At 38.9% G+C, this 15,142-nt stretch overlaps 1 protein-coding gene across 2 annotated transcripts in view; it reads right to left on the bottom strand.

Annotated features, from left to right (window-relative positions):
• Window positions 1-758: 758 nt before the first annotated feature.
• Window positions 759-15,142, bottom strand: part of LOC114496371 (N-acetyllactosaminide beta-1,6-N-acetylglucosaminyl-transferase) — a 75,100-nt gene continuing 60,716 nt past the window's right edge. The window contains exons 2-3 of one of the 2 annotated variants that reach the window (XM_036026559.1): window positions 8,014-8,106; window positions 759-2,981 (exon numbers count right to left, since the gene is read on the bottom strand). In XM_036026559.1, coding sequence (XP_035882452.1) covers window positions 2,791-2,981; window positions 8,014-8,106 — 284 coding nt within the window. In that variant the 3' untranslated portion in view covers window positions 759-2,790. The remainder of the gene's footprint in view (window positions 2,982-8,013; window positions 8,107-15,142) is intronic. The other variant, XM_028511703.2, reaches the window with a different exon arrangement.

Raw genomic sequence — 15,142 nt, 5'->3', positions numbered from 1 at the left:
ATAAAGCACCCTGGCTGGTGTAGGTCAGTGGATCGACCATGGGCTGTGAACCAAAGTGTTGCAGGTTTGATTCCCAGTCAGGCCACATGCCTGGGTTGCAGGCCACAGCCCCCAGCAACCACACACTGATGTTTCTCTCTTCCTCTCTCTCTTTCTCCCTCCCTTCCCTCTCTAAAAATAAATAAATAAAATCTTTTAAAAAAATTAATAAAGCAGGTATATATAGAAAAATAACTTATGCCTGCCTAAAATTTTAAAATAGTTGTACCCAACTTAAATAAAATTGATTTTCCATTATATTCTCTTCCCTAATATTCTTGTCCATATTTTTAAAAGATTTTATTTATTTTTAGAGAGAGGGGGAGGGAAAGAGAAAGTGAGGTAGAAAAACATTGATGTGAGAAAAAAACATTGGTCAGTTGCCTCTCGTACGCACCCAGACTGGGGACTGAGCTTGCAACCCAGGCATGTGCCCTGACTGGGAATTGAACCAGTGATCTTTCACTTTACAGAACAATACCCAAGCAACTGAGCCACACCAGTCAGGTCTTTCCTATCATTCTCAAAACTCTCCCCAACACTCCAAAAAGGGAAAGTTTAATTATTTTTCAGTGGATGGACATTTTTTAGACATGTATTTGTGTATGTATAAATATGCTTATTTAGATATTTTTAAATGCTAGGAGAATTATCTTGTAAAACATGCTATGTGGCGGATATTAACCAACCATCAACTAAAAATACACAACAGCCCCAAAGGTGGAAAACAATATATTAATTTATTTCCAAGGAAACAATGTGGAACATTACTCAAATCAAACACAGATTCAGTAGTTTTGGGGCATCTCCACGGGGAGGAGAAACCCACTAGCCCAACACTACACTCTTCCAATGTTAAAGTATTAAAGACACAGGAGGCATGACCAGCAATGAACATGTAAACATCTATTCCAAAAGATTTCTCATTCTATGTGAGAAAGATCCAGTGTAAAACATTTCTTCTTTTCAGGTGGTGTCATTTGAATAAGTTGAAAAAGGACTCTGTCATTAGTTCTCGCTGTATTCCCTCCACTCAGCCCTTCATCTCCCAATATAGTTCCATCCCTTTAAGCAGCAGGAGCAAAGAAAACTTTATTTCAGTCACTCCCTTTAAATATGGTTAACTTTCAACAGGTACAATTGTAGAATAAAGGGAAAAAATTACATTAATTAAATGCATTATTAGTTGTAGTAAGTGTTTTTCATCAGAATAAATATTGAGGAACTTAATAGATCAGTGTAATACAAACACAGGCTTCACATTGTTCTGAGGTGATGGGACCTTTTCTCAATTTTAACACTGAGATCATTCCTAAAACCTACCTTCTCTGGTACAGTAAATATGGCTACATTTCACCTTCTCTAATATTGTACCTCAGGAAATGAACTAAGACCAGTAGGAGAATCCCAAGTGTCAGGCAGGAACGTGTTTCTTAGTGCTTAGCAACAGCCTCTCTAAGCCTCACTGACCTCATCTGCAACACGGGGATAAATAATGAGGACCTCACAGGAGGGTTGTGAGGTTTGAAAGGTGAGCTAGCATAATGCCTTGAACACAATAGGCTTTTTAGCTTCTGTCTCCTCGTTCTGTTCTTTCAAATAATCTCTGATTTAAGCCTCAATTTGTAATTACTGATATCACAATCTACAATCCTACATATGAATGTATTAAAATACAACCATTATTTAAGGTTCTCTACAGCAGTCTTTCCAATGTTAACATTATTACCGAGATTTTTAGAGTGAAAAAGCTTCCGTCTTAATTTTCCTGCTTTGTCTCTGCACATGTATAGTGTATACTAGACACTCAAGAAATATTTATTGACTGTATGCTGAATGAATTGGATGAATGAATGGACAAGGGATAAATGAGACAGATGTTCAACCACAAATGAAAGCTCTTAAACACCTAGGCATTCTTATCAGCACCAGGCATTGTAAACTGCTCAGAAAACGCTATGGATAGAATTTGGTTTCCATTTTGCAAGTAAGAGAACTTTGGTGGGAGTTGAGAGGGTGGTTACGAAGAGGAAAGTGATTAATTTTGAGGTATCAGGTCACGTTCTGACAAAATTGAGAAATATTCTGTTCTAATATTCTGTTCAGTAAGTCCTTTTACTGAAGCACCTGGCAGGGACTGCTGTCTTAAAACACATTCTGTCTCCTAATGACTGTCTATTCTATACAGAACTTCAGACAAGTAAACTGAAAATGCTAGCTTTAAAAGTCAGGAACAGGATCTAGTTTTCAGTTCTAGTAGCTCAAGTATTAGAGAAGATAGGTGAGTTACCCTGAAAGCTGCTTATATGTCTGTGTGCAGCTGAGCAAAGAGCGGTGTCCATTAATATGTGACTATAGATCTGTTATAAATGATTGCCTCTTCAAAGAAACCCAGTTTTTATTTTCCTAAGTTATATTACCTACAATCCTCCTTTTGATTAGAACATTTATATATGATGACTATCTGATGCAAAGATATGAGGGCACTTACACTGATCCTTGATCAGAACAACAAACGGACATAGAGTTGAGCATCTAGAAACAGCCAGAGTGGCCAAAGTGCCAGGATCGCTCCATGCAGCCTTCCTGTTAATGTGTTTCACAGTGTCCAGTGGATATTGTAACATGTGATAGGGTAGCCAGGTCCTGAAGCCATAACCTCAGTCCTTAAAATGTTAACCAAGGCAAAGTCTTCTCACAAAGGTTCTTCCTCCCAATTGCGATTTCCCTTTATTCATGAGTTACAGTAGATCAAAAATACCAGCTGGGTTGTATTGCAGTTTCACTCTGATTTAGGGTTCTTTCTCGAAGTCTCAATTCTAGGCATTCTACAGTAAGGGGGTACGTAGTAAGTTCAAACTTGTTAGCAAAAAGGCTTGGTGAATTAATCAGCCACTTTAAATCTCCATTTCCATAGATACAAATGCCGTGGACATAGTGGCCTGCAAAGGAGAGAACAAGACAGATCAAAACATGCTTGGTTTCAAAAGTCAGGGAACTTGCACAGTGGAAGAGTTAGTGCCTGACTACTGAGTACCTAAAACTGTGCCAAGTGCTGTGAGATTCTAATGAAACATAATTGTGTCAGTCCAGCCTACAAAGAAGTTCAATTCTTTATAGAAAAACAAAGGGTACAAATACATATTTGAAGACAATGAGAGTTAAACAACACAAAGCAATAACACACTAGGCATCATGAGGCAATTCATGTATTATCAAATTAAGACTTAGGGATGAGAAGTTCCAGAAGTGTACAGATGTCTTTATGGGCTGCCCTGGTCAGGCTGCTTCCTGGAGCTCCGGCCTAGTCTCTCTAAGTGCCTCGATGAGTAATAAACCCAGCCAATACAACACGTCAGGACTGCATTCCTTAATCCTGTCCAAGTCTTCCCCGTCAAGATCCACAGCAATTCTATTGTTTGGTGCTTTGAACACTTCTCCCCTCTCTCACACCCTACATTCAATCTGTCAGCAATTCTGTCAGCTCAACTTTCAAAATACTAATAGAATTTGACTACTTTTCTACTACTCCCATCCTGTTCTAAGCCATCTCCCTCTTCCTGTCTTGAGTTGTTGCAATAATAACTGGTTTCCACTGCCTCCACCTCTGCCAGTTCGTATATTCTCAGCATATCAGCCATGTCTCTTCTGCTTCAATGGCTTCTCATCTCATGTGGAATAAAAGCCAAAATCCTAGCAATGGCATTTAAGACTTCTCAGAGTCTAGCCCCTTATAATCTGGACTTACCTCCACCACTTGCTCAATCACTTATAACCCTTAATAACCACTGCTCACCCCTTATGGACACAATGGCCTCCTTACTGGTCCCAAGCACACCAGGCATGCTCTACTTGAGAATCCCTCTTTGCTTTCCATCCCCTGCACTTCCCCCTTTCCCCAGACATACTCAGGGTCCCTGCTCTCACCACCCCAGATCTCCGTTTCCAGGCCATCTTCTCAGTGAGGGTGTCTTTGATCTCCTTTCCTCCTTCCCTGATTAATTTTTATTTTCTCACTTTATGTAAAAGCAGTGCCATGAAGAAAAATACTACTTTTTTTATTGTCTTCCTTAACAGAGAACTGTTAAGATTGTCTTTCTCCCCAGATAAGAATATGAGCTCCAGAAGAGCTGAAATTTCAGGTTGTTCACTTCTATGTCCTCTGCATCTGGAACAGAGCCTGACAAATATTAGGTGTTAAATTCATAATTTTTGAATAAAAGGATGAGTGGAGAATTAGCAGATGGGTAGAAGTAGCAAGCATCAGGTGGTTTCAGTTGGAGAAAAATGCCTCTGAAAAAAGTGTCAAGGCAGGAATTTTCTGCTAAAATAGGGAGTTTTATTGGGGGAATGGGTTAGAAACTAGAATGGTAAGAAGTTGGGATTTTTCTTCAGAGGTTTCTTGGCATATAATAGAACTACTATGGGTGACTGACATAAAGCAGACTAAAGGCTTGAGCCTTTTTTATCCCATAATTGTGAAGAATCAAAAGATTTTTGAACGGAAGAACCAAATGATGAAATTCATTTTAGTAAGATTAATATTGCAGACCTTTGTAGGGTACATTAGAAATTGATCAAGAGACTACCAACTCAATGGAAACCAGAAAGGTCATTCAAAGTTGATGGTTGCTGTGAGTGGGAAAGAAAGGATATTAGAGACTGAACACATAAGGACTGACAGGTCTTGATGGATGATTAATTCAGCGTGACAGGGAGGAAGTACAATAGAGAGTGAAGTCACTGGGGAAAGCAGCCAGAGTGGTGAGAAGTTAAAGAATACCTGGGTAAGAGGTATAAGAATAATTTGGTGGTGAGAGGAACTGAATGCATAGGCAGCATATCCATGCTTAAGAAAATGCAAGTGAACAGGAGAGAATACTTCAGTTTGTATCAAGCAGGGGGTATACAGACAACTTGGTCTTCAGGATAGAGGTGATACTTGCAGTGTACATACTACCAGAGAGAAGGAAAAGAATCAGCAGAGGGGAAGACACTGGGGATGCAAGAGAGCAAGAAGATAATTTAAGGGAACCCACACATAACTGAGACCACAGATGGTGACCTCGGTTGTGAGGATGGGTAACTTTTCCTCTTGAACCAGGAGAGAACAATAAAAGAATGTACCCAAAATACTCTAAGATGGAGTAAAAGGATGATATGAAAAAGTAATTGATAAGGACATTTTGATGAAATGTCTTAAAAGTTCTTCCTAGAGCTGAAATGTTCATTTTTTGATAGTGGAAAGGCTGGTTTAGCATAAAATTGAGAGCTTAAAGGTGAGCAGGAAAGCCAAAATAGTGTATGCAGGAAGGGCACCAGGAAAATAATGAGGTAAATAAAAGAATAAGTAGGCAGCCAAGAGCACCTAGCTGGTTAGATGGCAGGTCCCTTAACCATTCTCCAGCAATGTTCTGTTTAGGGAAACACAAGTGGCAAAAAGCGGGTGATGGTAATAATTAAGGGCAGGAATCAGCCTTGTGGGGTCATGTGGCAAGGGAACCTAAAATGTTGGTGAAAACAGCATGGGATGGCTGACAGAGTACACAAACTGGACAAGGAGTCCTTGGAAGGAAACTAGTAAAAGGAAGAGGTGGAAAAGTTGAACCTCTGGAAATCCCAATTTTAAAAAAGCAAACACATTTAAAACAACAACAACAAAAACCAACATATTTAACATAGGGATATAGCAATGAACACTTTGGTCAAAAATGCTAGCCCTCTTGGAGTTTCTACTCTGCTCTTAGGAAAAAGTAAATACATATGGTATATAAATTGGTAAAGGAAATTAGTAGGGTAACAAAGAGATCGCAATCAGAGATGAGAGCTCTAAGTTCAAGACCATAGAGCTAAAATGGTGCCCTGTGATTCTAAGTGCTAAGAGGGCTTACAAAGTATGTATGCACAAGGGTTTAGAACAAATCCTATTACTCGCTGCCAAAGGGGAAGGTCCAGATTGTATTATTGACTTGCTGACTTGACATATAATATTCTACTTCCTTTGGGTTATGCTCATTTCTTTTTCTTCTATGGAGGTTTGGGGGCCAAAAAATTTCTGTGCTCTGAACCTGATAAGACCTTCAGGTGTTCATTGGCATAACAGGTACCAAGAGAAGAAAAGCGAGATATTTGTCTGAGAGGGGCTTGGACTACCCAAGCTTTGTACCCAGTGTAGGTTCCTGGCCAGAGGCTATGCTCATTGCCACACCTGCCACATGATCAGTAAAGGTTCCTACAAAAATGCAAACGTGACTAGCCTATACCCTCTATGCTGGGATAGGACCTGGATAAAGGTGAGACGACAAGGAGATTGAGGTAAGGCTCAACTTGCGGGGTAGGCATGGCTGCTGTGCAGTGGGAATGGGAGCTTCTGTGGTGGGGGCGGGCTAGAGCTGCAAAGGAATGCAACATGGGTCCCCATTGTGGATGCAGAAGTCCTCAGGGGTTGCAACTGGAGAGAAGATGGAAAAGCAGATCAGAAGATGACTGCAGTGGTCCTAGAGGGAGGATAATAGGGGTTATAGAAGGATGTGGAAAAGACACATATCCCAAATATTGGGGCTCCCACTGACAGTGATGGTCCATTTTCTAAGAGCAAAGCAATCTCCTCCCCATTCTCCTCCTTCCAGTAGACAGGCAGGCCATGATGAGAATGAAGGCAGGTGGCAAGAACTGCCCCCTGGAGAAAATGTAGGATAATTAAGGTAAATGTATGAATGTGCTAAAGAATGGATTGAAATTTCTGTACAGTGATGTGAGGACATCGCCATCCACAGTGGGAGGGGACTCATAAGAATGAGGTTGAATAATGGAGAGGTGTAGAAAAGCAGCAATCTACAATTAGGTGTAGATAAGATGGACTAGTCAGTGAAGCCATGGATTCAATAGAAGGGTGGAGGAAGAAAAGCCTCATTTTTTCAGGGAAAAAATATCAAACTTCCATATTCTCTCATTGGTTCATTCACTTAATCACTCACTCACTGAATACATATTAATTGTGTGCTATTATGGACTGAATTGTGTCCCCTCCCACAAATTCATATGTTGAAGTCCTAACCCCCAATACCTCAGACTGTGACGATATTGAAACAGGTAATTAAGTTAAAATGAGGTCATATGAGTAAGCCCTAGTCCAGTATGACTGGTGTCCTTACTGGAAGAGATTGGGATACAGACACACACAGAGGGATGACCATGTGAAGACACAGGGAGAAGATGGCCATCTATCAGCCAAGGTGAAAGGCCTCCAAAGAAACCAAACCTGAGGACACCTTGCTCTTGGATTTCTACCTTCCAGGACAATGAGGGAATAAATTTACTTTGTGTAAGCCACCCGATCTGTGGTAATGTATAAAATGAATTTGTTTTGTTATCCCTAGCAGACAAATACATATGCCTACCATGCAACAGGCAATAGTTTGAATGAAATGTGTACAGAACTGATAATAACCCTTCTTCATAAGATTCTACAGAAATGAAACTACTTAAAATTTCAAGTTCTTATCCATTGGAAGAGAAATCTCTCATTGGTGTCACCTGCCATCATGCTGGAGCTGCAGCAAACACCTCCCAACCGGAAGCCTGCCTGTGGAGAGAGCAGAGGCTGACGTGATGGGTGAGAGTCCAGCCTGCTCCGTGGTGATGGCATGCCATCACTATGCACCCTGACCACTTTCCTCTCCTGACTGCTGCACTCTTGAAAAGAACAAAAAGAGAAATAAACAACAATAAGAGAGCAGAAACTAGCAAGAAGAAAGTACCATTACAATTTGAACCTACCTGGACAAGGTCAGTGAAATGCTTAAATTTACTTTTCAAGGACTGTGTCTTAAAGCCTCTAGCTACTCTTCTAATAACCCACAGATAGGTCTAAAGATACCAGCAGTTTTCTCAGCCAGAACCCTGTATTCCACAACTGTCTTCATGCCAGCACCAACAAGGGGTATAGCCTCAAGTGTAAAACAAATGCCTCACCATGGCAACCTCCGTGTTTATCTTCCATGTCAATCCACTTGACGGCTCTGAGGTTACCAGTCCATGATGCATTTGGCATGGAGCCAGGGACACCTGCAATATTGATAAAAAAGAAAAGCATAAACAAGAACCAAGAGAGAAAGGTATCGATTTCATCAGTTAACCCCACAAGTCATTTTCTTTCAGTGTTATCTTTCACATCAGATTTTTCATCATTGTTGCAAGACCCCAAAGGCTTATGATATGAATGGTCGGTGGTTATGAGCCTGGCCTTGCCACCAGTAAAAACAGTCTACTGATTTTCATAGTGTGTGATCAAGCCTGAAAAGCAGAACTTAAGAAATATCGTAGTGTAAAACCAAGATGTGGAAGAGAAAGTTGGGGAGTTTTGGTGTCTCAATGGCCTTTGACTAAACTTACTTTAAATGCTAACGTTAAATTTCTTTTAGGACTTTCTAGGCTGCTTCTATCTTATAGTGAAGGACCAGAAAGCAGGCTACTCTAGGTTCTTAGTGCTGATAAGAGAGCAATTTCATGGTTGCTCTTATACGGAGTTGCAGTATTAGGCATACAGAAGGAAGACATCTTATTCACTACGTTTAGAACTCATAAACAAATCTTTTAACACACTATAGTTTCTTTTTTATGTACTTCTTGAGCATTTGGTATTGACAAGCACTGTGCTGAGAACTGGGGACAAAGAAACTAGACACGATTCCTGACTACCCAATAACGATGATGAATTGTCTATCCCAAACAATGGGTTTTGAGCTTTGAGTTTTCCCTATAAGATTGGTGTACACTGATCCACTCATCTTCTCTATTTCTTTCAGTTGGTCTTTGACCAAATGCTTTTACTGGCCTGTTTTGAAACATAAACAATTACCCTTAAAAAGGGGGAGGGAGGCCTGGCTGGTATGGCTCAGTCAACTGAGCTCGGGCTGTGAACCAGAGGATTGCTAGTTCAATTCCCAGTCAGGGCACATGCCTGGGTTGCAGGCCAGGTCCCCAATGGAGGATGCATGAGAAGCAACCACACATTGATGTTTTTCTTCCTCTCTTTCTCCTTCCCTCCTCTTCTCTCTCTAAAAAAATAAATAAAATCTTTTTTAAAAATAGTAAAAAAAGGGGGTGGAGGGAGTTTTAGGTTGTCAGCTTGCTAAGCGAAGATTTCTCTAACTTGGTATTATTGATTGACACTTTCGGCTGGATAATCCGTTGTTGTAGGTCCTGTCCTGTGCATTGCATGATGTTTAGCAGCACTCCTGACCTGCACCCACTAGAGGCCAATAATACATACCCTCTAACTGTAATAATCAAAAATGTTCAGACATTGCCCAATATCCCCTGGGGGAGCAAAATTGCCCTGCTTGAGAAACACTGTGCTAAGCTACCTCAAATAACCCTTTTCATCTCATTACATTTTGGATAGTTCCCAGAAATCAAAGGGTCCATTTATTTAATCATATGGGGTAGTTATACCCCAAGATTTTCATTACTGGAAAAGGAGTATATGGGAATCGATGCAAATGCAACTAGAGGAGGAATCTTTTACTTCAAAAGAGCCACAGCACTTTTCACCAGTGAGAAGTTTGATCTGAACATAATTTTGATGTAATGGCATTACACAAGTGATATCTGTATTCAAATTGCAACAGTCCTTTCTTTTTAGACCTTAAATATTGATAAAACATACTGCAGTAGGCAGAATAATGGCTCCCCTCCCCAAACATACTCATACACGTAAAGAACTCTTCATCCTCACTCCTGGAACTTGAGAATATGCTGTGTTTTACGTGGCAAAGGGGAACTAAGGTTGCTACTCAGCTGACCTTAAACTGGGCAATAGGGAGAGTAGCCTGATTTATCCAGGTGGGTCCAATGTAATCACAGGGTCTTTAACAATAAAAGAAGGAGACAGGAGAATTGACTCCATTGGTGTGATATGAGGACTCAACTCATCTTTGCCATTTAAAAATTAAGGAAGGAGCTAAGGAATGCAGGGGTCTCTAGAAGATGGAAGACATAGGAAACAGATCCTGCCCAGACCCCACAGAAAGAAACAGCCCCATCAACACCTTGATCTTAGCCTGATGAGACCCATCTCGGACCTGTGACCTACCAAACTGTACACATTTATGTTCATTAAGCTGATACATTTGTGGGAAATTGTTATGGTGGCAAATAGAAAACTAAATACATGCTAATAAGAAAAAGTGACCCAAGATGATGGATATTTTTTAACAAGGAAAAAAATTAGACACGACTAATATTTTTTAAAGTTTAATTGGATAGGCATATAAAAGTATTTCCTCTTTAAGAATATAAACAAAAATGTGTATTTTCAGAAAAAAAAGGCTCTGTTCTTTTGTCCTGATGCCTCATGATAATTATATAATGATATAAATCCAGAATTGTACAGAAGTTTCCCAACTAAAATTAAATTCTGCACAACACTCCTGTAAAATAGCATGAGTCTTTACCCTTAAGGACTTTGTACAAGTCAATATTCTCTTCTGGCTGCCAAGCTTGGAAACTTTGCTCATGCATGTAAAATATTTGGGAAAAAATGCTACTTATTAAGCAATATTTTTCCCCACTGTTTTGATTTACATTCAATACTTAAAAATTCATTTATGTGTTTGCCTATCCCCAAAGTAGCTTCTTTGTTTTGTTCTCAGCACATATTTTTAAAAAATTTGGAATAAAGCTTGCCTTGGTTAAGATGGGGTGGGGAGAGGGCAGTCTGGAAAACAAAGAGGTAACTTAGTATATTTATTCATGTCAGCAAGACTGGATTAATATCCCAATTAAATAGCTGCAGCAGAAAAGTGTGAATAAAACAGTGCCATGGCGAAAGGTCCCTTACACTCTTTTCACTGATTACACGTTTAAAAGAACAAGATATTTTTCTTCCTCTGTCATTCTCACTGACATTGATCAACACAAACTGACTCTTCCTCAGAATCACATTCCATTATTCTGGAGATAAAATAGTGACATTTATAATTAATGACTGGTGTTTTTAAAATAAACACATAACACCTATTAACCTCCTACTAATAAAATTTCAAACCTCAACTTCTATACTTTCTTTTTGATGACAAATCTTAAATTTGTCTGTTTAAATATTATTCATGTTTGTGCATAAAACATGACATTTTTCAAAGCAGAAGCATTAAGTTGAATTCCAGTTTGTCTCTTTTTACAAATAATACTGAGACACAGAAATGTCTCTAGAAATGGACATAAAGCCTTGCTTTTCCAGAGTGGTTCTTGGCCAGGACACATCATCTGGGAACCTGTTAGAAATGCAGAGTCTCAGGTCCCATCCAGACCTCCTGCACCAGAATGAACATCTCCATAAGCTCCCCAGAGGATTCCTAGGCATTACCAAGTCTCAAAAGTTGTGGGCAATCATCAATGCTGTGAAGAGGACACAGATCCTTTTCCTCCTCTCCTTGAAGTCCTTCTCTCAGCTTTCATCAATTTTCTGGGTTAGACTCACTCTCTTATTCTCCATCAAATTCTACTGATATGAAGAAGTCTGGTGCTACATGCCTTTACATCCTTTGATTAATGTAACAAACTTGACCAACTGCAGGAATATGTCAAATATGTGCATTTTAATGTACCTCTCAAATCAGCTCTTTGAAGACAATCGGCCCAGCTGTTATGGGGAGAAGTCTTGTTGAGCAGAAGTTCAGTCCTCACAGTGCCTTTCACGTCACAGCATTTGGCCCTCAGGAAACACTGGATCAATGTTAAAGGAATGAATAGATGAGTATGGCACAAAGGGTTGTCCCATCAACTCAGTCTTTAGTGCTGATGGTGAGGACCACTCAGCTCATGTGTGGATCAGACAGGCCTGGTTGCTGCCTTGGTTTCCCAATAGGCCACCATAATTTATGGTGAAATAATGTTCTACTTCTCAGTATCTAAATGTATTTCTTCTACTCTTTCAGTGAGAGCCAACCTGTGCCAGCTTGCCCTCTGGCAATAGCTGAGGTGGCCATCAGTCATCTTATTCCCCACATCTGTCCTGCCTGGTACAATGAGCTCAGTGGGGAGAAAAACACTGAAGATTTCTGGTGACAGCTCAATTCAGATAATGTGTGGGCCTCACTTGGTTGTTATTTTGAAGAGATAATGGCAAGCAAAAGATTGAATAACCTAAATGTAAAGTGTACCCACTATACATTGAGTAAGTAATTTAATTTGGCTTGAATGAAAAGATACTCAGAGACCCAAAGCTACTGATCCCACCACCTGTGCCAACATCAATTGTTCCTTCTATTCCATACCAGCATCTACTAAGCCTAACTCTGTTTCTTGTTTTTCTTTGAGAGATTTGCCTTCAGCAAACCCCATGATGGGATAGAGACTGGCCATGGAATTGAGGAACTTAGTTCTCATCCCAGCTTTGTCGTTAACCAGCTCTGTATCCTTGTATATCATTTAGTGTCACTCAGGCTCACTTTTCAAGTGAAGTAGGCAGATTACATCAGTGGTTTTTCAACCTTTCAGACTGCAAACCACCATCATACACTCAAAGTGCAAACAAAAGTTTTACAAAATAATTCTTAGGCTTATTACATGCAATGCACTTGCTTATTTTACATTATTTTCTGGTCTAGCCTCATGTTAAGAACACTAGACAAAACCTACTAAAATGATTTCTGGATCCACTAATGGGATGCAACTACTATTTTAAAAATCCTGGACTAGATGACTGTATTATTATTATAGCTGTTATGATTATAATTATTGACCGTCAAGATTCTAGGAAGGTAGTTGTGAGGTGTATGGGTAATAGTCTACCCTCAATTCACAAGTATCCTAGGAAAGATCTATTTTTTATTCTTCCTGGGATGTGGCAAAAAGGATACACCAACATTTTAAACTATAAAGTCCAATTCTCCTATTTCCTCTTCATAGGCTTATTTAAACAAAAGATTTGAGATAAAGTTTACAGAGTAACCAGAAATGTTTTTCTTGGGGCTCAGCCTTTATTAGTCAAATAACTTCATTTGTTGAATAAATGAAGATGATTCTTTGAAAAATAAGCTTTATTTATATCGATTTGACTTTCTTATTTTTCTTACACAGTGTGGCTCTCATTTGGGAAGACATATATCTGGTAACAAATTCTAGCAACTCCTAATTATTTAGGCTCAGATATGTACTTTTTGACTTATTAAATAAACACAGAATTTTGTTTTTAAATGTCAAAAGTCAATGCTGATGTCAGTTTATTGAGAGATTTTCTCACAATTAAATGGTGGTGTTGTGAAATGGTACAACTCTGGAGAGTTAATTTGAAAACAAGGTAGGAAAACCCACCATAATTGCCAATTCCCTTTAACCTTTTAAACCAATAGTTTTGTAAATGCTAAGAAAATAATTTCTTTTTTCTACTTTTTATTGCATTTAGTAGGGTGATGCTGGTTTACAAAGTTATACAGGTTGCATGTATACAATACTATAACACATCATTTGTACACTGTTGGTGGGAATGCAGGTTGGTGCAGCCACTGTGGAAAGCAGCATGGAGTAACCTCAAAAAATTAAAAATGGAACTGCCTATGACCCAGTGATTCCACTTCTGGGAGTTTATCTGAAGAAACCAGAAACACTAACTTGAAAGAATATATGACACAGCCCAACCCTGACAGCTGTTATCCTGCTATCTGTGAATCTGTCTCTATTTTGGTTGTTCAGTTTATTCATTAGATCCCACACATGACTGATATCATATGGCACTTGTCTTTCTCTGACTGGCTTATTTCACTTACCATAATGCTCTCCATGCTGTCACAAAAGATAGGATTTCCTTCTTTTTTAGAGTCAAGTAGTATTCCCTTGCGTAGATGCAGCACAGCTTTTTTATCCACTCGTCTACTGATGGGCACTTGGGCTGCTTCCAAATCTTGGTGATTATAAATAACACTTCAATGAACAGAGGGGTGCATATTTTCCATCCTCATGAATTTTTTGGAATAGTTTGAGAAGAATTGGTGTTAGTTCTTTGAATGTTTGATAAAGTTTACCTGTAAGCCACTGATCCAGGACTTTTGTTTGTTGGGAGTTTTAAATTACTGCTTCAATTCCAGTAGTTGTCATCTGTCAATTCAGATTCTCTGAGTCTCCCTGATTCAGTTTTGGAAGATTGTGTGTTTCTAGGTATTAACCATTTTGTCCAGGTCCAATTTGTTGGCATACAGTTGTTTGTAATATTTTCTTACAATTCTTTGTATTTCTTTGGTGTCAGTTGTTATTTCTGTTTCATTCCTGATTTTATTTATTTAGGTCTTCTCTCTTATTTTTCTTGATGAGTTTGGTTAAAGGTTTGTCAATCTTGTTTATCTTTTCAAAGAACCAGCTCTTGGTTTCATTCATCTTTATATATTTTTCAGACTCTGTATCATTTATTTCTGCTCTGATCTTTATGATTTCCTTCCTTCTACACCCTTTAAGCTTTTCTTGTTCTCTTTCAAGTGTAAATTTCAATTATTTATATGAGGTTTTTTTGTTTGTTTCTTGAGACAGACCTGTAATGCTATGAGTTTCCCTATTAGCCTTGCTTTTCCTGTGTCCCATAGATTTGGAGTTGTTGTGTTACAGTTTTCATTTGTTTCAAGGTATCTTTTTATTTCTTCCTTGATCACATTGTTACCCATTCATTGTTTTGTAACATGTTGTTTAGCCTCCATGTCTTCAGGTGTTTTTCAGTTTTTTTCTTCGATTGATAACTAGTTTCATACCATCTGGTCAGAGAAGGTGCTTGATATAATTTCAGTCATCTTAAATATATTGAGACTTGTTTTGTGGCCTAACATGTGATCTATCCTGGAAAATATTCCATGTGCACTTGAAAAGAATGTATATTCTGTGATTTGGGGTAAAATGCTCCAAAGATATCAATTAAATCCATTTGATTGACTGTGTTATTTAAGGCCATTGTCTCTGTTGATTTTTTGTCTGGAAGATCTACCCATCAAAATCAGGAGGTGTTAAAATCCCCAACTACAACTATATTTCTGTTCATCTCTCCCTTTAGTCCATCAAGATTTGCTTTACATATTTAGTTGCTCCTATGGTGGATGTGTAAATGTTTACTAGGGTTATG

This window comes from Phyllostomus discolor, chromosome 5, assembly GCF_004126475.2.
Source record: "Phyllostomus discolor isolate MPI-MPIP mPhyDis1 chromosome 5, mPhyDis1.pri.v3, whole genome shotgun sequence".
Taxonomy (NCBI): domain Eukaryota; kingdom Metazoa; phylum Chordata; class Mammalia; order Chiroptera; family Phyllostomidae; genus Phyllostomus; species Phyllostomus discolor.
This window is presented reverse-complemented; position numbering and strand designations above follow the sequence as displayed.